This window comes from Ptychodera flava, chromosome 16 (genome assembly GCF_041260155.1).
Source record: "Ptychodera flava strain L36383 chromosome 16, AS_Pfla_20210202, whole genome shotgun sequence".
In the NCBI taxonomy this organism is placed as follows: Eukaryota; Metazoa; Hemichordata; class Enteropneusta; family Ptychoderidae; genus Ptychodera; species Ptychodera flava.
In genome coordinates this window covers 18,088,940-18,111,132 of record NC_091943.1, presented here as the reverse complement: position 1 = coordinate 18,111,132, position 22,193 = coordinate 18,088,940, and the positions used below count along the sequence as shown (strand labels likewise).

Genomic DNA, 22,193 nt, shown 5'->3' with positions numbered 1-22,193 from the left:
TCTACTGAACTGGTAATTGTCCTATATTGTCCATTTATCCATTGTACAAATGTCAGATACACCATGTGTTGTTTGCCATTACAGAACATCTAGCTGGCATACCATCATTATTTTATCATATATAGTAAAGCATTCACGATTGCAAAGAAGAATCCTCTGCTGTTGTAGCTTCCATATTTGCCATACACATTTATGGCTGTGAAAGCTATTCTCTCAATATATATAGGCTAGAACAATGTCTGTAATATAATGTATGTATGTATGTATGTATGTATGTATGTATGTATGTATGTATGCATGCATTCATTTATGGCTGTGAAAGCTATTCTTATAGGCTAGAAAATGTCTGTCATCTGTCTGTATGTATGTATGTATGTTTGTTTGTTTGTTTGTTTGTTTGTGTTCGAATCTTCAATTTCTGTTTCAATTCTTTGCAATTCAATGCACCATTTAGATTGCTGGCCAAGCCAGCTATTCCATGTCTTTTACTTGATTTGCAAATTGTCTTTTGAAATACGAAGCATTTAAAATTTCAAAGATAATTTATACAGAAAGTGTGTAGCACATTCATAATTCTGTCTTTCATGCAAAACTAATCAAATATTGTTACTTATTAACATACCAATAATTATATAATGCATACATGTTGTTACAGTGCCATTTGGCAGCCAACACTTGTCAAAATACTGCCATCTAGCACTTGTATCATAAATTCTTTTGTTTCCATGATGACTTTCCATATAGACAAATTTGGCCAAATTGTGTTTAACAGCATTATTCTCCAGCTCTCACATTAGTGGTTATTCAGTATCCAGAAAATAATTCAAGACAGAATACTTTGGAGATGAAACACTTTATCCACTCTCTTACTGTAATGTTAATGAATATCTACCAAGATGTCTGCAGCCAGAGCAAACATGCATGGTAACATAAAATGAGGTTGACAGCACATTTCTTAAGATTTTAAGGCAACACTTCAGTAATTATTCTTGACAAGCCCAAGATGGTCTTTCATTCTTTATGTGCTACAACCTTAAGAAGGATGAAAGGGTGTTTTTATACATACTTTAAAAATAAATTGATATCATGTTTCACAAAAGAATAAGTTCATTCCTGTTGTCACATATATAATTGTGGTGCTGCATATATCTATCAAAAGTTCATAGTCAAAACAATTCAAAATTTATCTTACAAAGAATGATGTGAACTTTTGCGTTTTTTTCTAGGAATCACTTTTGGCGTCATTTTCCTGATTCTGCTCCTGTTGTTGATTTTCCTGAGAAAGAGGATCCAGTTAGCCATCGCGCTGATCAGTGAAGCCAGCCGGTAAGTTGGTTTAACCCACTGACTACAATGGTTTGGCCAGAACCGATTGTCCACGATAATGACTGTGAACCAGTTTTCAAGGAAGTTGGGTTGAAAAGGTCTAAGTGAACCAGTTTTCAAGGAAGTGGGGTAGAACAAGTCATAGTGCCCAATTCAGCTGTGTTGAAATTTTCTCGAAATTGTGCTAAGTTATAACAGAATATTGTATCTAACATCCTATGTGCAAAATGATCATCAACATTGATTTCTACTGTCAATATAGAAAATTAGACATTTAATCACTGTCTTTGCAAGACTAACTCAGTAGGTTTTCATTTTCTCAGTTGTACTTCTGTGAGTCAGAAAACTATTATGCTTTTCCATTTCAGTGCGATTGGTTACATGGTGTGTACATTATTCTGGCCACTGGTTCCATTTATTCTACAGTTAGGTGTGCTCTTTCTGTGGGGATCCATGACAATGTATCCTTATCTTGATCAAAGAAAATGACATAACGGTTGTGCTAGGTGTGATGAAATCTGACATTATAGCCTGCAATGTCTGTAAATTTGGATGTCAGTTCTTTTTGTGCTTGAACAGATGAAATCAACATACTGTAGTTTGTTTATATACCATGCATGCATAACAGGACACCACTTCTCAAAGTCACAAAGTGAAAGTATTAAAGTTATGGGATCTTGAGTTATTCAAAGATGATACAACACTCAAGAGACTGGCGTGTGTTCTAGTATTGTTATAATCAAAAGTTGTGCTGCATTAATTAATTGACCTGTGTTATTACTTTTTGATATGCAGTTGAAAAAATACAACTTAGGCCAGAGAAAAAAAAAATCTTGTTCATCGGATTTTTTGGATAAAGTTCCAGGAGCACGGCGAGCGAATTTTTTTTTTTTTTTTTTAGGCCGGAGGTAAACGCGGTTCTCTGGCATTTTTGCACAGATGCAGACAAGGCAAAATAATTGTTTCCCTTTTTACCAGAAATATCTCAGACAAGAAACACTGATACTGGTAACTGAATTCAATACTATATTTCCCAACAATAACATAGGCCATTTCATTCACAGTTAGTGTTTGCACAACATATTCTGAGTATTTCAACATTCTCTAAGAATAAAACTGAAATGTGCAGCAAATCACTGAAATCCAACAATTCAGTATTGTCCTTTAATATTGTCCTGGTGGGACCTTGCATCTGATTTTGTTTCATTTTACTTTGGCCCCATTATTGTTTTGGCCTCTTTACCACTGTCTCTACACATTTTACACAATGGTCTTACAACACTGTACTGTGATCGGAGTGAAGTTATATAGTCATCATTCAGATCGTACTTTAACATCGACTCAACCATGTGTTTTGTCATTGCCGTAATTTTTTATACTTTCAATGCAATTTTTATTCAATCGGATGCACCGTCCATCTGCTGTCACGATCTTGTTGAACAAATTGCCGAACGTAATATCAGGACAAACACTGAATAGCGTCTTTGGAACTAACTGTTGGCCATCACGTCAAATGTTGGCGATCAAATTAATACTCATGATGTGACATGTACTAACCTTTACAAAACGAGGAAATTTCTGGCCAAATCGACCCACTTTGCGTCGTGATTCGCCAAATTCAGACGTCACAACAACATGTTGGCGGTCAACTAAGTCCAAACTCGTCGGAAGTCTCATTCAAAATCCCGTGCCCGCAAAAACCCAACAAAGTGTAGGGCGCCACCAGTGGCAGTACTAAAAATATTTGTAATGCAGAAATAAGAATTTGCCGCGATCAAAAAAAAAAATTCCAAATATGCCAAAGGAGAAGCGGCGATTCCGATGAACAATTTATTTTTTCTTCCTGGCCTTATGATAAAAAATGTCAGGTTTATGTAGAAAACAGTAGTTATCTTTAATAGTAACTACTTATGCAAATCCATTGTAGCATAATTTTTTTCAGAAAAGTTCAGCAAAAAGCACATACCCATGACTTTGCTTTCCGATTCTAAGAATCCTTGACAAGAGTTTGTGCACAGATTTCTGTCAACTATCAGTACACCCATCTATGTTGTTGAACAAGCAGAATCAGATTTCCCACAAGCCAATGGCACAGAATGTTACTTACAAGTAAGTATATCAACACATTTTGCTGAATCAAAGCAGTTATGAAAGGTTGTCTGTTATCGGTCAGTATCTTGTTTCATCAAGGTCCAATCATCGAATTATAAACTGTCGTACATGTATTTGTAGAACCAGGGATATTATGTCTGATTCAACTGCTGACAGTCAATTTCATATTTACTTGAATACATCTTGTGGAATAATCCTTTATGAACAGAGCAGTGGTGTGTGAGTAAATTCAGATTTTTTAGTGTGTCTGTATTAGCTATTCATTTTAGCTTTTGGCAGATAGGCATGTTCCATCTGTACTTCTGATTTTAATTATATTTCTGACGGTATAACTTGAATGCCATTATGATTTCAAACAGCAAGTCCGATATAATACAGCTTTCACACATTCTACTGATTTTTTGGACAGTTGGATAATATGTATTTCAATTCTAAACATAAATTCAGAAGTTGTACTGGGAATGGTCATTAGTCTTAAATTGTTCCTTAAATTATTTTGTCACAGTATCTTTTGTGACATTTTGATTGAAATGTAAGTCTGCATTTTCGTCCAACAGGAGTTTTATAAAGAATATGGAAATACAAGCTCAGCTAGGTGTGTGTGGTCAGGCAACTACTACTGGGACTGGACAATATGGGTGTTTGTCTTTTACACACTGTTTGCCATGTTCTGGTTGATCAACTTTGTGATAGCATTTGGTGAGATGTCATTGGCCGGTGCCTTTGCCAGCTACTACTGGGCTTTCACCAAACCTGACGATATTCCATCGATACCCTTGACTCGGTCAACTTGGAGATCGTTACGGTGAGAGAATGATCTCAAATTATGACACTGTAAATTTACATATAAGGAGTCTCAAAGCTTGTGTGTGTACTCTCTGTAACAGAGAATGTGTTGGCGATTGCTGCCCGATATGCCTTTGTAAGAGATGGGAATCCTTTTGTGTGAATGAGTTAAGGGTCCTTCTCAAAATTAAGGTTTTCAGTAAGCAAAATATAGGCCTGGACATGATCTGTGATTTTGTAGCATCTCTTTGATCTGTTTCAAACTTCCTGATTTTGCAAACCTTTGACATTGAAATAGTGTTTGGAAACAACAAACTCACATCTTTTGGCAATAGTATTGACCAATGTTTATTCAAAATCCATCCCGAGTTACTTTAAAGTTTTCAATATCTTGATTTTAAGAAAATTAAAAATTTTAATTGTTTACCTTAGATTTAATGCAGCAATAGCAGCTATTTTGATTTTGAAGTATCGGTATATGTTATCTTATTCAAGTACCAAACTTTGCGCTGTGACCTCTGATTTTGATTTGATTTGTTCAGAAAAAGTTTCAAGGGGGAAAGTTTGAAAAAAGTGTAAAGCTTTCAATTTTGAGGCATATGCTACTTTAAATGGATGAGCAGGTCTAATGCTTTGTTACCTTGGATACAGGTATCATTTAGGATCACTGGCCTTTGGTTCATTTCTGATTGCTGTCTTACAGTTCATAAGAGCAATGCTAGAATTCCTAGAGAAAAAATTCAAAGGTAAGACTAAGTTAATGTTCTTTCTGTCAAGATATATATTTTGGCTTATTTGTAATAAAAAGTAGTTGACAGTGGGTTGTGTATTCCCTCCTGTAAGGGACCATGGATAATTTAAAACGTGCACAGCAAACAACACTATTGTGTTTAAAAGGAGGGGTTGAGCTCTATTTTGATTAGTGTTTGCACTTTCGCACTATTAATTTGCATTTTTTACAAGCTGATTGACAATTGGTACAGTCTCAGATTGCATTCAGCCAATCATAGTATTTCTTTCATCATTAAATAGGCCAGTCAATAAATGGGGAGGATGTATCATTCATGATTTTGTCATTGGATTTTTAGATTTCCAAACATTAATTTAGGTTAGGGACTGGTGGAGGGTTGGTTGGGAGTGGTGGGGCTAAGGTCAAATACAGTAAGTTTCATTTTGCTGTGTCCATGTTTCAGTTCTCCACAATCTCAAATTGCATTACTATGTACAAAACCACAGTAACTATAATTAATGTAAGGCCTTCAGTTACCTTTATATTTTTAATGATCTATTCACACAATCTTCTTAAAAGTACAGCTGGAGAATCTAGTTTCCTGAGAGGCTTTCAGAGTAATGCAATTAGAATACGCAAGGTAGAAGGTCCCTAGTTTGGCTGTTTGACTTTCAAGAATCTTTTATTTTTCTTCATCCTACAAAGGTGCTGAGAATCCAATCAGTAAATTTGTGTTTAAATGCTTCAAGTGTTGCTTCTGGTGTCTGGAAAAGTTCCTGAAGTGGCTGAACAGAAATGCATACATAGAGGTGAGAAAATGTTGTCATGGAAACAGCTCAATTATGGCCATTGTACTTGATATGTCAGCTGATTACAAGAAACATACATGCTGTCAATGTATTCCTTGTTGATAGGCAACACTATTATTACATTGATCTTTTTCCACAGGGATAGTGTTTGTTGATGTGCCTTTTGAAACAAGTTTCGTAAGGAATTTCTCCAAGTTAAAATAAGGAAGTTTTAGTCATTTAAGTTAACTTCTCTGCAACTAATTCAGAGCTAAATGTTCAAGATAGTACGCAGGACATATTAAACTGATAAATTACCCAATGCATGCAAATGTAATATGGAAATGTCTCATTCTATATTCAAATGCATGCAAATGTTATGCGAATTTCTCATATGTTCCAAATTTCTGAAATGAAGCAATAATTTTATTTTAGATTGCTGTGTATGGTAAGAACTTCTGTACATCTGCAAAGCATGTCTTCTTTCTTCTGATGAGAAACATTGTCAGGTAAGCTCACTTTGTCATCCTAGAAACACAAACTAACTTGTAAATTACTAAGCAGTGATATTGATGATGATGTCATCTTGCTTCTCTTGTTACTCTGCATAAAGTAGGTGTAGACATCAACCACAGCAAGTTTGCATTGATTCCATGTTACAAGGCATCCTAATGAGAAATCCAATAATTCAATGATTTCAATATGCAAAATTCATTGTCAGAACCTTTGTACACAGTGTACATTAACCCTTTTAGTGAAAAAGTAATTTTATTTTGCCTTTGTAAAATGTAATCCAGACAATTTTTTTCATATTTTGATCAAAAACTGGAGCCAATGAAAAGGGATGTCTATTTTGCCAAATATGGTTCAAACAATTTTTAAAATTTCATTAAAATTAGTAAACTTTTGCACCAAAACTTTGTCAGGAAAATTAACAGCACTCAAAGGGTTAAAATGAGTTGATAATAAAGCAAAGGTCCTGTTCTGTAGAGAGCGTTTAGGTCAGTGTCAATTTCAAAACAAAGACCTAAACTTAAGCATGTGGGCGCACAGTTTCCTCATGCTAATCCCCTGTATTTGCAAAAAGTCAACACAGACCCTTCAACGCCCAAGAAACTCACAGTGAGAACAAGACAGTCATGAAACTAGGCAGGTCTTGATCACTATCTCTTTCCAATCTTTTAGAGCTGCAGTACTTGATGGAGTTACAAGTTTCTTGCTCTTCCTTGCCAAGTTGGTGGTTGTCCTCATCGTAATCTTGCCGATATTTTTCTTTCTGAATGGACAAATCACCGTCACTGATGAGTTGGTCATAATGCCGGATCTCAGCTACGTGTGGGTGCCGTTTTTGGTGAGAAAGAAATTTTCTTGCTGCTCTTCATTTTTTTATTTACGCGTTTCTTGAGCAGTTAAACACTTCCCCCGTCTTGACAGTTGTACTTATCAAGCAGCAGTAAATAAATAGCTCATGATGGTTTTCCTGTTACTCAATTTTCTTTGCGCAGTCCTTTTACAGATTGTATAAAGAACTGGAGCAGATCTGCGAAAAGTGCACCAGAAAGGTTGACATTAATATTCAGCTATTGACCAGAGCATGTCATGTAAGGTGTTTCTCAAAGGCCAAGATGACTAAGACCCAACTGAATAAAGGTCAATTGTTGACCTTGAATGTTGAATTCATACCTTTTTGAAAAAAATTCCATAAGATTTTCTGTGCATACTGTGCATTCTGTGCATTGCTGATAAATTTGTTACCACTCTGTTTTCCTTACACAGTTGATTCTTATCGGTGCCTATGTGATAGCTTCATGTTTCTTTGGCGTCTATGACATGGCGGTGGATACCCTCTTCATTTGTTTCTGTAAGTATGCAATGTTTACTTCCATGGACTTTGATCTTCAGATTGGTAAACGTGTAGATGTTGCCATCAAGCTGTTTTTTCTCTAGAAATGCTCAATTAAGGCAGCTTAACTTGCACTTTTAAATTGCAAGGCCTTAAAGCCATCCCCTTTCAAAATCAATAATAAAAACCTTGTAGTAGAGAAAGAAATTCTCGAATTGCTATCTGAAGTTGAAATTCAAAATGGCTGCCATGATCCTTTGTTATTTCAACAGGGAAAAATAAAAAATTTTTAATTTTCACAAAAATACAAAAAATAAGCCAGTGATAGCTTTGCTTTACCAAGAGCTTTAAAATGAGCCCCAACAAGCGATACACCAAAAAACTCGTCAAAGTCAGAGAGTACTGGTACAAATATCTGTTCTTGAGGCGCATTCTACCTCCAAGAGACAATAGCCATAACTGTCAATAATATTTTCATTACTTTGATTCACATAAACAAGCACATTTCCTGCATCTTCCTTGTTAAGTACGGTACGTTCATCAATATCTATTCATTGTCATTCTTATACATGTAAGTTCATTTATGCTATGGGGATTGAAAGGAGATATTGACATATTGACATACCAATGTTACTCATCCGAGCCCAAGTTCAGCATCATAAAACTATGAGTATACTGGGAGAGGGACTTATACTCAAACAACCCATGTTCCTTGCACATATGCTTAATGTATGCTAATTTATTATGCAGGATTATTGAGCACCACTTGAACTTTCGATAACTTTCAAAACTCTATTGATATTAAAAGAAATTGTAAAAGAAAAAACAAGATTTGGTCATCTCATGATCATATGAACTGGCGTATGCCACAATCACATTAATACTGATAAACACCCACAGTTACTGACAGCAAATCTCAGCAACGATTTCCAAACTACAGTAAACTGACACAGTATTTTATGTTCCTGTTTCAAATCAAATGATTACACAATCCTGGATACAGACATGACACTTTGGAAGTTTCACTTTAATCATATCACGAAATAAAAGTAGAGTTGGAACAAAGATGTAACATATGCTGCCGATAGCATCAATTGACAATTATCATAGTATGAACTATAACTATGCATTGACTGCACGTAAAGGCAAATTACATTTAACTTCCCAAGATCGAATTGTCAGCATATTATGCAAACAACAACATAGCAGTGAAATTCATGATATTGACAGGTAGAAACTCTTCAAAGATGAAATGATAATTGCTTCAAACAAATACATTATATGTTTTGAGGATGAAAACTGACAATGTTTATGTGAATAGAAATGAAGAATGACCGATGTCAGAGGTCAAAGTAGGACTGTTCAATTTGTTAATAGGGCCATAGAGTCTTTCCCTTACAATACCATCATGGGATCTTCAATGTCACAATATTTAAACACCTTTTACAAGTTTCTTTGATCTAATAAGTAATTTTACCTACTGTAATTATCCATTTTACTTTCCCGACCTTTCCATATTTGAGGTAGACCAGGGTAGGGGCTTATACACAGTTATACAGCATTTTGAAAAAATCCTCAAAAAACTAGTGGAGGGGCTTTTACAGAAGCAGGGGGTTATACTGGAATAAGTAGGTAGTTGGTATTCTCCTGTTGTGATGCATTCAGTAAATAAAGACAGACTAATGATTATTACGTTAACCTAAAACATTCTCATTCTATTTGTGTCTTTCCCCCTGACAGTGGAGGACTGTGAGAGACACGATGGTTCGCCAGAGAAACCATACTTCATGTCCAAAGAGTTGATGAGCATAACTGGATTGAAGAATAAAAAACAGAAGACTTAGATCGTGTCAAAGATAATCACTTATTTTTATCATATCAAAAAGTGAAATATATATATATATATATTATAATAATATATAATATATATATATATATATATATATATATATATATATATATATATATATATATATATATATACACACTGTAAAATAGATCAAAATTGAAATATTAGTAACCATAAAATGTTTGTGCAAAAGACAATGGAAATTATCACATTGTCAAACAATTGTCTCAAGTTGTTTAGTTCAATTATAGTTTCAGTGTACAAATATAAATATATCTTATCGAACAATACCTTTGGCTCAAACCATGAAGATTGAAGGGGTCAGTGTGTGACATAGATGTGAAAAGTGTTATGTAAACTTTACTATCGCAAACATTATCACTATGAAAACAATCGGAAAAATGACATTTTGTAGAGATCATCACATTTATGTGAGTATGTGTATGTTATGAACACATATTAGTACAGTGTATCAGAAATTTCTTTCAAACATAATGGAAATTTTTTAAAAACTACTTTTTTCACATGTTCATGTCTGTGGTATGTATTTTTTTTTCATATTGTACTTCTTAGTAAAATATCGTTCATGCAAAATTTTAAATGGATATGTGTATATACAAAATTTGGGAAACCTTTTGGATATGATAGAGCTCTGCTCTGTTTTTATACATCATCTGGACAAACAAAAAAATCTGAGAGGTTCAATTTTTAAGATATCTTTCAGTTTTTTGCATTTCATGGAAGAAAATTCAGAGAGAGGATATAGTGCAATATTTTCTAATGAGTCTGGCTTTCCTCTGCACAATTCAGGTCGATTTGCCAAATTTTTTTCTTTAATTTGGCTGACTTTGTTGTGAATACTGAAGTTAGGAAATTGAATGATTGAATCAAGTTATGTGTGTGTTGGAGAAATTTGAAAGACTGAGCATCTAAGCCCTCATTGTCAATATGTATATTTTTTGCTAAATTATTGATTTCAGACTTTAATAAATGTACTTTGTATATTGTGTCACCTGTAATTATCTTTTTCCTCTATTCTGTAACTTAATCACTAATTTAGCCTTCGGGGTCAAACTTTTAAAGGTTGTATGTGCCTCGAAATGAGAACACAAAAACGTTTGCTAAAAACTTTAGGTAAAGAAACTTTCAACCATTCTCTTAACAAAGCAAGAATAAAAACTGGGGTCGACACTGTACAAATTTATGTTCCAAAACACATTACCACATACCTAGCAATGGTTGAAATTCAAAATGGCTGCCATTCCAGCTGTGTTAAATCTATTTGGGAAAATGAAATTTTCAATTTTCGTAAAGTTAACACTGTTAATACTTTAGTTACTGCAAGAGCTTCAAGCACTAGCCCAGAAAGGAATTATGAAAATTTGAGTTAAAACATCAGTCCAGATAGCGTGTTCAACCTTAAAGGCTGTATAACCATGAATAATTTAGAGGACAGAAGGAAAGAAAGGCTTACAAGTAAATAAAATCAACAATGTTCTGTGTCCTTTGGTAAATGTTGACAATGTCAAAACTTCACATCGCTCTTACTCTTTTCAATCTTATGTATTTTAAGTCACCTTTAGTAAGTGGAATGTATGATAAGTTGTTTGTCATTAAAGAAATGCAAAATTTACACAAACACAAGAATGGAAGTTTCTGTTTACATGTATCCTAGTGAGCTCCCATTTTGTCATATTTATATTACAATGAAAGCTTATCTGCTAGGTAGAAAAGGTTGGTCTCTATATGTTTGTATGCATGTTCAAAAAAATTCTAATTGAGGTAATGGTTTCTGTTAGAAAATCTCCTTTACAACCCTTTTTGGACAAGTAGGAAAACCACATACTGCTCCCATTACGAACATTTCTCTGATCTCAATACAGTCTAACAGTCGGCTATTGCTATGCAAATAATGCTTGGTATCCCACTGTTGACATTGACCATGACAAAGTTACTTATTTTCAACCTTCTTTCCTGTATGTTTAATTTCATGGTAAATTATGGAAACAAAGGTCATTGAAGGTCATCAAAACAATCTGTCTTTGTAAACATTCAATCATCAATGCATAAGTTGGACTGCAGTGTTTGATTGTTGTACTGTCTGTAGAAATTAGAAACATGAATGCTGTGCATATTGGAAGAACAGAATTAAAAGAGATGTAAGCCAGAACACAGTTATAAGTTCTTATTTCACAACCAACTGACATTTTATGTATTGATAAAACACTAAAATTAATAATGCTGATAATATATGATTAAGCAATAATGTACCTCTTCCAGTCCTATGATGGACAAAGGCCAACTTTAAACGACATAATGTATGAGGCGAAGCCGGATACATTATGGAGTGCAAATTTTGTTGGAGTTTGATATGGGTCGTGGGGGTGCATTATTGCTACGTTTTCATAGTTTTGGCGATGCCAGTGAATTTGTAGATGTAGAAAACATTTGGGCCACAAAGCTGGATAATCAGATACATTATCAGTAATAATCTTTGTTGATGAGGTCACAAAATTTGCTGGTCTTGACAGAGCTATTAATAATAGTGCAAAACTTTGACAAGCTATAGAACTTGCAGGAATGAAATTACGGCCAATGCTAATTCACAAATGCATGGCGTACAAATTTTTGTGGAGTCAAAAGATACAAATGTGGAAAAAATCTACCAGCCGTTAAATCTGGTCATTCATTGCTGTGTATATATGTTTGGTGTGAATAAAGCAAACTGAAAATCAACATACAAAGGTTTTATTTGCAAATATACAGTTTGTACATCAGAATATAATTCAGAAAGACTTGTTATAAAATTTTATGATAAAAAGCAAAGTCACCAGTACCACAATGCCACACACCAAAAGTCTCAATGATCAAGCAACGGAGATAATATACATAAAGGTAATTGCCATGATAAACCTCTCAAAAGTCTGTACTGACTTAAATTTCCACTCGTACAGGCAAGACTACGTTTGACCTAAAGATTGTGACATCACTGAAAATCGTGTTTAATAGTGTAAATTGTAAAACACTATGATAGGAAAATTCAAGAAAGAACAGGAAAGTACAGCATATTCAACTAACATTGGACTAATATTTAGAGTTATATGAACTTTTATATGGGAACTTCAATAGAAATAAAATGACAAAGGTATAAATGCAGACAGACTGAAAAATAACAGGACAACTGTAGAAACTAACCATCACCCGTTTACTAGACTACCGTTTATTTAGTTCTAAAATTACCTGTTGTATTCATCATATCTAGTCATAATGATACAGTTTTCTTCTACACATTCACTCCCACTGTACCATATTCCTAAACTGTGAAGTACGCTTAATGACAACGTATTAAACGCATGATATTATCGTTAAGGCATCTTGCCTAAATAAACTTCGAATCCAAAACGAAAGAACTTATACAAACTGAACTTGAGAGGGCGCTATTCATAAAAAGCCGATTGACGAGGAGATCCGGGCTGAGAATTTACACACCTCACGAATGAGAAAGCGAAATTCCAAAACTCAACTCCATGCTCTTGTATGGTAAGAGGCATGAGTGTTAGAATCTTTCCGATTGAATATTTATTCGATAGAAAATATGAAAACATTTTAATATAAAAGAAAATGCTTCTTGCTTGCGACAAAAAGTCAACTACAACTTCAAAAGAGCGATTCGACGGACCCGACTCGACTGTAGATGAAGGCTACATCACATTTCAAGGCAAACTTACTACTGGACTTGAAGATAGTTACTAAAATGGTGTCAGCTAAAAAAATCACATTTCTCGCGTTGTTTAGACGGATAGTTTTGTCCTTATTTCAATATTGGCGAAACTTTGTTCAGACCGATTTCACAAAAATGTAGTATATGCTAGCTACAGTACAGTTTCGAATTACAAAACATAGGGCCAAAGTCCCTGAAGCTACAATAGACATGGATACAAAATTAAGTATTTCCTGACTGTATGAAATTATCTCACTTTAATAGGTCATCCTAGGGACTTGTAAACCAAATGTTAAAGCTGTCTGACCAGCGGTTTGAAAAAACAAGCAACTCAACAGTTGACAGAGCTCTGCTGTGTAATATGTAGAGAATAACCTTTTGTGACACATGTATTGATGAAGAAGGTGGATATCTTTCATTAACATTGTAAGTGAGTTCTGTTGAATAAGTTGAGACTGTACATACTCAGAGAAAGCACACTGAAGAGACAAATGTTTGAAACTTAAGAAGTTCAAGGTCATCAAAGCATTATAAGGAATCATGTAACTTTCATTGCACTGTTTACACAGATTGCACAATTGCTATAAATAGCACATGAGGAATCTTACAGCCAAGCTTTACCATAAAAACCCTATCACTTTGACCACTCTTTTAATTGACCACTCTATTTTTTTCCTCAAAAAGTAATTTTATTTTATCCTTACCAAGTCAACCATAAATGGAATTAGAACTTTCTCTATCTCTATCTCTATTGACTATTTTGAGCAATTTCTTTTAGATAACATACAGGGCACAATAAATGACGGTTCAGAATATGTCAAAGTTGGGATTCAGGAAAGTTGCCTTTACATGTTTCAATCCTCCAAGATGGTAAGCATTTCACTATGAACTGTCAAAAAAGTTGAACTTTCTGATAATTCTACATAAAAATTATTTTGGCTTTGATGATTTCCTAATTAATTCAATTATTTAAAATCATATTAATTATTTTTTTCTGGGTGAATTGATAGGGTTTATACAGTACAAGAATTACATACAATGCAAGTCAAATTTTGACCAAAAATGACAAAAAAATTCCTTAAAAATACACATTTGCATATTTCATCACAATTTGAACAAATCTAAGTTGGGTTACCCCTAGGGACCTGTATACCAAATAACAAAGCTGTCTGACCAGCGGTTATGAAGAAGAAGATTTTTATCAAAAACACCTTTTTTGGCATTAATTTGCCTATTTTCAACAATATCAAAAAATTAAAAAAAATAGTTTCTCAAAATCATATTTTTAATCTACACAACAAATATCGAATCAGTAAGTACTGCGGTTCTCAAGATATTTGAGTGGACGGACGCCTCACAAACGGACATACATACATACATACATACATACATACATACAGACTGACGACGGACGCCGGACGGATACCCATCCCAATAGCTTCTATAGACTATAGTCTATAGTAGCTAAAAAAAGTGAACAAGGTCGTGTTTCATATGTGACAGAAATTGAATTGTACATTTACACTATTGTGTAAACTACAATATTGCGCACTCAAATTCTCTAAAACGTTGAAAATTGCTACCCAAAGCTTCAAAAGCTTCACGTATGTCATCTCTCATCTCAGTACGCTGTTGGCTCAGTCATAGTCCTGTGATGCATGGGCCAACCAGCGCCCTCTACTCATGACCTTGACTTGAGTTCAGCCATATGCTCAGTAAACCGCGATGGGGTCGAATCGATCGGTGCTGGCTCTCTCATTTATGTCGTTCACAGTGACAGAATCAATTACTATTATTAAGTGGAAATATTGCCATCCCAGATCAAAAGAGACATCACCGGATGCACAGGTATTTTTTCAAAATCCATTTTGCACGCACAATTGTTGATTCGCCCAAGTCTAGTGCCATAGTGGAATTAGTATAATGCAGTGCACACACAGGGTGTACACTGCATTTCAGACACCGGTCACGTCAAAATTATACATATTTGTATCTGTAAATTGTTGCAAATACCTCACCTATGGTATATTTGTACCCAAGAGGTGAAGCGATTGTCACCAATATACAGCATTCATTCAGTATTTTGTCTACAAAATGTGATCCTTTCAACTTCATTTCATCTGTTCACAGAACTGCATCACGCTGCGCCTTGGGCCTTGCGTGTCAAATACGGAAACGTAACTTGATTGTTTGGCACACCTTGTCAAAGTTCCTAAATTTTCTGAGTGAAAATTATCAGGAAACAACATCATTTGGGCTTATATTTACTGTAGACATGAGGCGACATCAACATAGAATAATATTTTGCAAAAACTATCTTTCTAAATGTGAGAAATAGATGGTTTTTGGAATGTAAACATGATGTAAATGGTGCGATTCGTTCGTCGTCACGCTTGAGCGATAATCGGAAAATTGCATTGCGCCAAAAGTTTTGACAGAAATGCAATATTTTGATGAAATGCAGACATACACATCATCTTGGTGTTTCTGTCTACTTAGAAAATACTGTGATGTGTTCGTCATTCATCCCTCTAACACAGATTCTGTCTCGGCTGACTGCAATGTACCAGGGCCAGCTCACTTGATGTTGGAACAGATGACCTATAAAAGTCCTATCTCGACTCCAAATCGAAATCCTAGCATTGCCGGCATCACAAACATAAACATTGTCAGCGCCATCAACGGCAATGCTCTCTGGGTAGTACAGCTGACTATCGCCGGTACCGAACTCACCGTATTGGTACAGGTAATTGAACTCAGCATCAAAACACTTGATGCAGTGATTGTCACAGTCAGACACCATGATGACATCCCTACTGTTGACAGCGACAAAGCAGGGACAGTTGAATTCTGTACGGCCATGACCTGGACTACCAATCTCTCCAACATATTGACCATTCGTGGTGTACTTGAGTAACCTATGACCTTTGATATCAGTGACCAAAACAAACCCTTTCAAGAGAGCTATGCACCTGGGATTTGTGTCTCCAGGTAAAGTAATTATTCTTATAACTTTATTATTTTGATCACAGACAATAATTTGCAAATTGTTGTCATCAAGTATGTAGTAGTGGTTGTCCTGAGAGACTGCTACAGACTGTGGCTTGAATGGTTTGGCAAACTGACCGCTGAAACTTCCTAGCACCTTTTCACATGTGTAGTCTTTGTTCAGTATCTGAACAACGTTGTTGCCTTTGTCACACACCAGAAGTTTGTCGTTGTGAAATGTTAAACCACTTGGATCGTTGAACTTCTGTCCTGGACTAGGACCTTGACCCTCCAGTGTGAATTTTGACCAGGCACCTGTAAGGTCAAAGGTTAAAACAAACAACAGAGTGGAATGTCAATGCATTTTGCGTGAAACAATTGTTCTCACAAAGACAGCTTGAAAGTGAGAATAGATATCAACACAGTTCAAAATGCATCAAAATGACAATTCATCAAGTTAAATATCCAATTTTACTAATTTTTGTAATTCCATTTTTTAATGTCCTTTTACCATGGCAACAATGTAAATTTGTGTTCTTAAAACTTGGCTTTTTCAACATGCTAGACTGAGAATAGAAATGCCATTTTTGCAGACTGCATGTACTATGGATACTTTCATTTTATGTTTTTGTGGAAGGCCAAACATGTTTGGTTATCTATCTAGAATTAGAACCTTGACCTGTCAGATTTAACTTTCTCCAACTGACCAGAGGGTCAAAGAGGTCAAAGGTTAAAACAACAACATCAGCAGAGTGGAATTGCAATGCATTTGCTATATAACAAACTGTTCACATAAAGATAGCTTGAAAGTGAGAATAGATATCAACACAGTTTAAAATGCATCAAAATGACAATTCATCAAGTTAAATGCTCAATTTTACAAATTTTTGTAATTCCATATTTTAATGTCCGTTTTACCATGACAACAATGTAAATTTGCATTTTTAAAACTTGCTTTTTCAAAATGCTAGACTGAGAATAGAAATGTCATTTTGGCAGAGTGCATGTTATGGATACTTTCGTTTGATTTTTTTGTGGAAGGCCAAACACGTCGGGTTATCTGTCAGGAATTAGGACCTTGACCTGTCAGACTTAAATTTCTCAAACTGACCACAGGGTTAAAGAGGTCAAAGGTTAAAACTGGCAAAGAAGTTGTAGAATTAATAAGCTGTGTTTGCTGATGGTTTTGAATTATAAACAGAGATATTGATGTAAATCAAAGTTCAATATGATAATTCAACAGAGTAAATCCAAAACTTTACTAGATTTTTGCTACTTGCATGTTTTACTGTCCTTTTACCATGGCAACGATACTAATTTGCATTTCTTGCAATTATATTTTTCAAAATGTAAGAAATGTTATCCTTTCAAGAACATTCATATCAAGACTTTTAATATTGCAAAACACATACTATGGATAGATATCTCTGAACGTTTTATGGAAGGCTATTTGGTCATCTTTGATTTTGTCCAGTTGACCACAAGGTCAAAGGTCAAAAGCAAATGAACAGTAGAATTGAAATACACTTCGTAACAGTTAGCTGTGTTTGCTAATGTAGATTTAAATTGAAAATAGATATACCACTTTGGTTGTTTAACTTTTGTCCTAGATTTTAACTTGATTTTGTCCAGTTGAACGCAAGATCAAAGAGGTCAAAGGTCAAAAGTAGATAAATGTAATGAAATTGAAATAAATGTCATCACAATAAGCTGTGTTAGCTAATGTAGCTTTAAATTGAGAATAGATATACCACTTTGGTTGTTTAACTTTTGTCCTAGATTTTAACTTGATTTTGTCCAGTTGAACGCAAGATCAAAGAGGTCAAAGATCAAAAGCAATAAATGTAATGAAATTAAAATGATCACAATAAGCTGTGGTTCCTAATGTAGTTTTAAATTGAAAACAGATATTGATATAAATCAAACTGCTGCACAATGCCAATTTAACAGGGTCAATTCAAATCGTGACTAATTTTTGTTATTTTGATATTTTCATGCCTATTTACCATGGCAACAATATGCATTGATAATTTAAAAAACTGATTTTGATAAAGAAAGAATGGCCATTGTTCTCACCTAGAATCATTAGTTTTGGAACAGATGACACTTCATGAGTTGTGCTTACATTCACTCGATTAAGGAAGGTCATGTTTCCATGGCAACACTTGTAGATTTCAGTTTAAATTAAATATTAACTCATATCTCTCTCTTTTTATACTTAAAATGAGTAACCAAGCTACCTGCCTCGCTTAACCTGAAAAACTAATCTGCTTCAATAATTTCCAGCTAGGTCCTCTCTTTCTGCATAGTTGTGGTGCTATCGACTTATATTACAGAATGCGTATACACCAACAGTAACTTACCACATTAAACAAGCTCAGTGCATAACATTAAGTGAGAAATGTTAATTTATTTCAATCTGATTAACATCACCTTCCTCCTTCAGATTGCCAAACGTGAAAAATCCAGTCAAAGTATCAAACGTTAGTTCTTGCACTGAATAAATATCAACTTCATCTGGTACACTTACCTGGTGAATCTGCAAACACACATGGCAGATTTGATTGCTTGGTTTTAGTAACCTTTGTTTCTCTCTTTGTTGGTTGGACTTCTTTTGTTGGCTGACGATGTTTGGCTCGTACTACAAGTGCCTCAGGCTGTTTCTGCTTCTTTCCAACAACACAACGTTCTCGTCCACCAATCACTTGAACTCCAGTGTTACCAGTTTTAGTCACACTTCTCTCTTCCCTCTTGCGAGTGACTGTCTCCATCCTGCCTCCACCTTTCCTCTCTACTTCAGATATTATTGCTTTACCTGCACACATATTAAAGCAATAGATTGGTAGGCTAGCTTAAGGTGTTTTTAGAACTCTGCAATATTATATCAAATTTATAATGCTTATTTAGCCATGTTCACCCGTGGCAATAACATCATTCACAAGGTTATCATCATTCAAATAACCTTTAACAGATATCTGGTGCTTCCTAGGGAAAGGAAGCACTCAATACGAGAACAAATGTCTGTCTTGTATGTGTGTGTGTGTGGTGTGTGTGTGTGTGTGTGTGTGTGTGTGTGTTTTGCTAGCTTGTTTGCCAGTATATATAAGCTTATCAAATCATGTAAACTGCTTAAATACAACCAACAAACCCAACACATTTTCATGGTAACAGCTTCATGACCTGCTTAATACTGATGCAAACTCAACAGTAATTACCACTGTGCACTTCCTTCCAGTTTGTTTCAAAATTACCTTTACTGGTAGTAACATACCTTGTTTGGTCAGATGATTTCCTCTGACAACACCAAGATCAATCTGTAAACAGTCAGGATTTTCTGTGAAAACCAGGTCACTGTCAGTGTCACCACAAGGTACATTGGTCAGATCATCATAGTGCTGCTGTTGATCTTTCATCTGTTTTTGTGCCGTCATGATGTCCACAGCTCCACCAAAAGTCAAGAGATGGTTCAGATATGAAAGCATACTTTCTGCACTGGCAATTTTATGTTCCAGTATGTAGTTCTATATTGGCATCACTTTGTTTACACTTTGGTATGTAGATATCATCAACTTGACCCAGCATTTTCATTTGTTGCTTTTTAATTTCATCAATTAATTTTTCACACAGCGTATTAATTTGTTGTTCAGCTGTAGACCTGTTGACATCCAGGTCTTGTCGAACACCACATGCTCTGTCCTTTCTTAGTTTTAAATCACTAACTTTCTGAGCAATTTTCAGTGAGTATGCTTTCATATCTGGCATATACTTCTCCAGTGCTGACTCTAGTGACAACATCTCATGATTTCGTGATGGGTGGTCAACTACTGTACACCTAAGACATATTGGAACTTGACAAGTATCACAGTAGAATTCTAATTTAGTACTACGGTGATTACCACAGAATCTTGGCTGAGTCATTCTGAAGTGCTGTGTTGACATCTTCTCATTGTATTCTGCAATTGTCATTGGTTCATGATCTCGCAAGACTGTCGCTACTTTATGAGTCTGTATGCAGAGATTGCAGTAAAAATGTCCACCACAGTCACCACACCAGTACTTGGCCGATTTCTTACACCCTTCACACACTGTTTCAGCTATGCTTTCAGGACGGGCGTTGCTGCTGATAACCTCCAAAAGGTCATTCAAAAATCGATTGCTGGTGATAGCTGGTACCCCTCCAGAGGGTAAAGGCCATTGAATCTTGCATGTTGGACATATCAGCTGACCATTGTTTGCTTTGACCCATTTTGTGAGACAATGTTCACAAAATGTGTGATGACAAGGCAGTATTTTCGGTGACTTGAAACGTTCCATACAAATTGCACACAGCAATACCTTGTCATCAATGTCAGTCAGCAGTTTTTCTCTGGAGTCTAACGATGAAGCCATGACTGTATTTGCTCAAAGGGGTTCACTGAAAATAACAAAACAAAAAGTGGTTTTGTGTAAATTCTTATAAATATTAATATTGTTGCATTTGTCTGTATATCTTACACTTCATTTTCTTGAACAACTTTTCATACTACATGCAGCTAAGTTTCACTATCAGCATGGCATACATTAAGGTCTATAAGTATGAGAATTTTTGGCTACTTTAGTTCGCACTACCTATACCCTACAATGTGTGAATCAGCTGAATCACCATCTGAGATCCTGCAGTAGTTCAGTTACTACTACCAGCACCGTGCATTTTTGAACTTTTAAGATAAGTTGAAAATCTTCTCATTTGGCAGCCATGATTTTGTGTTTTATGTCTCTGTCTAAGGCGTGTATTTAGGTCAGCTTTGTGGATATTTTTAGCAATTTGTTTCCTGGTAACCATGCATGTCAAAATCTGCATACCTATTGTACATCCCAGTATAGTAAATTGCTACCCATACTTGTGCTTTGAAACACTATCCTAATGTAAGTTTTTTCCAACCCAATGATACAACTTCAGTTCAAGATATGTTGAAAATCTTAATCATGTTTTAATATCTATGTGTGCATGACTGGCGATTGGGTGTGTCGTTCCCATAACGGTTAACACTACTGTAATGTTGAAACACTAATAAAATTACGGTATATCAACCTGTGGAATGTCTGTGCAGTTGAACTTGTACCTCTTACAATGTACAATACATACAGCTATTTGTTTTTATGTATTTTAGTGGAAAGTTGCAGTAACACCTGGAGTATAAGCATATCCGGACATAGCTGAAATAACTGTAGCCCTGGTTGGGGCATAGCCAGCGCGAGCCGCACAAACTGAGCCCAAGCCGCACGGCCCAGCCCCGCCAGGGCTACGATTATTGCAGCTATATCTGAACAACTAATATGGCATTATCTTGTACACTGTCCTCCCATACTATAGGTGACCTTCAAAGACAACATACTTCTTCACCTTCAGTGACACATATTCAATACTCAAACCATGGATGTTGAAGTACGGTACATAATGTACATTTTGAAACTTACCAGAACTCCTCGTGTTCGACTAATTCCTACATATCAAAAAGACAAAAGTTTAGGAAGTGACTCCCTAATCTTCCACTGGACGACTACAGAAATCTGATTAGCATATAATGGACGTGCACGTATGGGCAGACCCTGTATGACCCTAACTGACCTTTACACAACACGCCTTTTCCTTTTCATGACAACTTCCCTGGCAACAAAGATAGCAACCCTGTACTGATGGCTGTATTTTAATCAGAGAATATGTTGACACATGAACGTATAAGCATTTAAACTAGCATTCTGCCATGGTAATATGTAAATTCAGTAAACAAAGACAGACTATTTGATTATTTGATTAACCTCAAACATTAACACTCTCTTTCTCATTCTGTCTTTCCCCATGTCAGTGAGGATTGTGAATGACACAATGGTTCGCCAGAGAAAACGTACTTCATATCCAAAGATTTGATGAGCATAACTGGATTGAAGAAGAAGAAAGTGAAAAAACAGATCATGTCATTGAAGGAAATCACTTATTTATCGTATAAAAAATTGAAATATATCATCAAAGATGTGGAAAATAATGCAACCAGCAAAAACAAATGGCATAT

The 22,193-nt window shown here is 35.3% G+C and overlaps 3 protein-coding genes across 3 annotated transcripts in view; 1 reads left to right on the top strand and 2 right to left on the bottom strand.

Moving 5' to 3' along the window:
* The window catches only part of LOC139114180 (choline transporter-like protein 4), a 30,634-nt gene extending 21,147 nt beyond the window's left edge, over positions 1-9,487 (top strand). The window contains exons 12-21 of the mRNA XM_070675761.1: positions 1,227-1,326; positions 1,695-1,787; positions 3,345-3,435; positions 3,996-4,243; positions 4,876-4,970; positions 5,660-5,763; positions 6,178-6,251; positions 6,928-7,093; positions 7,519-7,603; positions 9,326-9,487. Of these exons, the coding sequence (XP_070531862.1) occupies positions 1,227-1,326; positions 1,695-1,787; positions 3,345-3,435; positions 3,996-4,243; positions 4,876-4,970; positions 5,660-5,763; positions 6,178-6,251; positions 6,928-7,093; positions 7,519-7,603; positions 9,326-9,429 (1,160 nt within the window). The 3' untranslated portion in view covers positions 9,430-9,487. The remainder of the gene's footprint in view (positions 1-1,226; positions 1,327-1,694; positions 1,788-3,344; positions 3,436-3,995; positions 4,244-4,875; positions 4,971-5,659; positions 5,764-6,177; positions 6,252-6,927; positions 7,094-7,518; positions 7,604-9,325) is intronic.
* Positions 9,488-14,787: 5,300 nt separating this feature from the next.
* LOC139114181 (tripartite motif-containing protein 2-like) lies at positions 14,788-21,805 on the bottom strand. Its single transcript, XM_070675763.1, has 4 exons — positions 21,601-21,805; positions 19,415-20,557; positions 18,674-18,958; positions 14,788-16,458 (listed from the first exon to the last, which is right to left on the bottom strand). Exons 2-4 carry the CDS (start codon positions 19,623-19,625, stop codon positions 15,647-15,649), a joined length of 1,308 nt encoding a protein of 435 aa, XP_070531864.1. The 5' UTR covers positions 19,626-20,557; positions 21,601-21,805; the 3' UTR covers positions 14,788-15,646.
* On the bottom strand, positions 19,645-20,532 carry LOC139115005 (E3 ubiquitin-protein ligase TRIM56-like). Its single transcript, XM_070676914.1, has one exon. The coding sequence runs from the start codon at positions 20,530-20,532 to the stop codon at positions 19,645-19,647; it is 888 nt and encodes a 295-aa protein (XP_070533015.1).
* Positions 21,806-22,193: the final 388 nt, after the last annotated feature.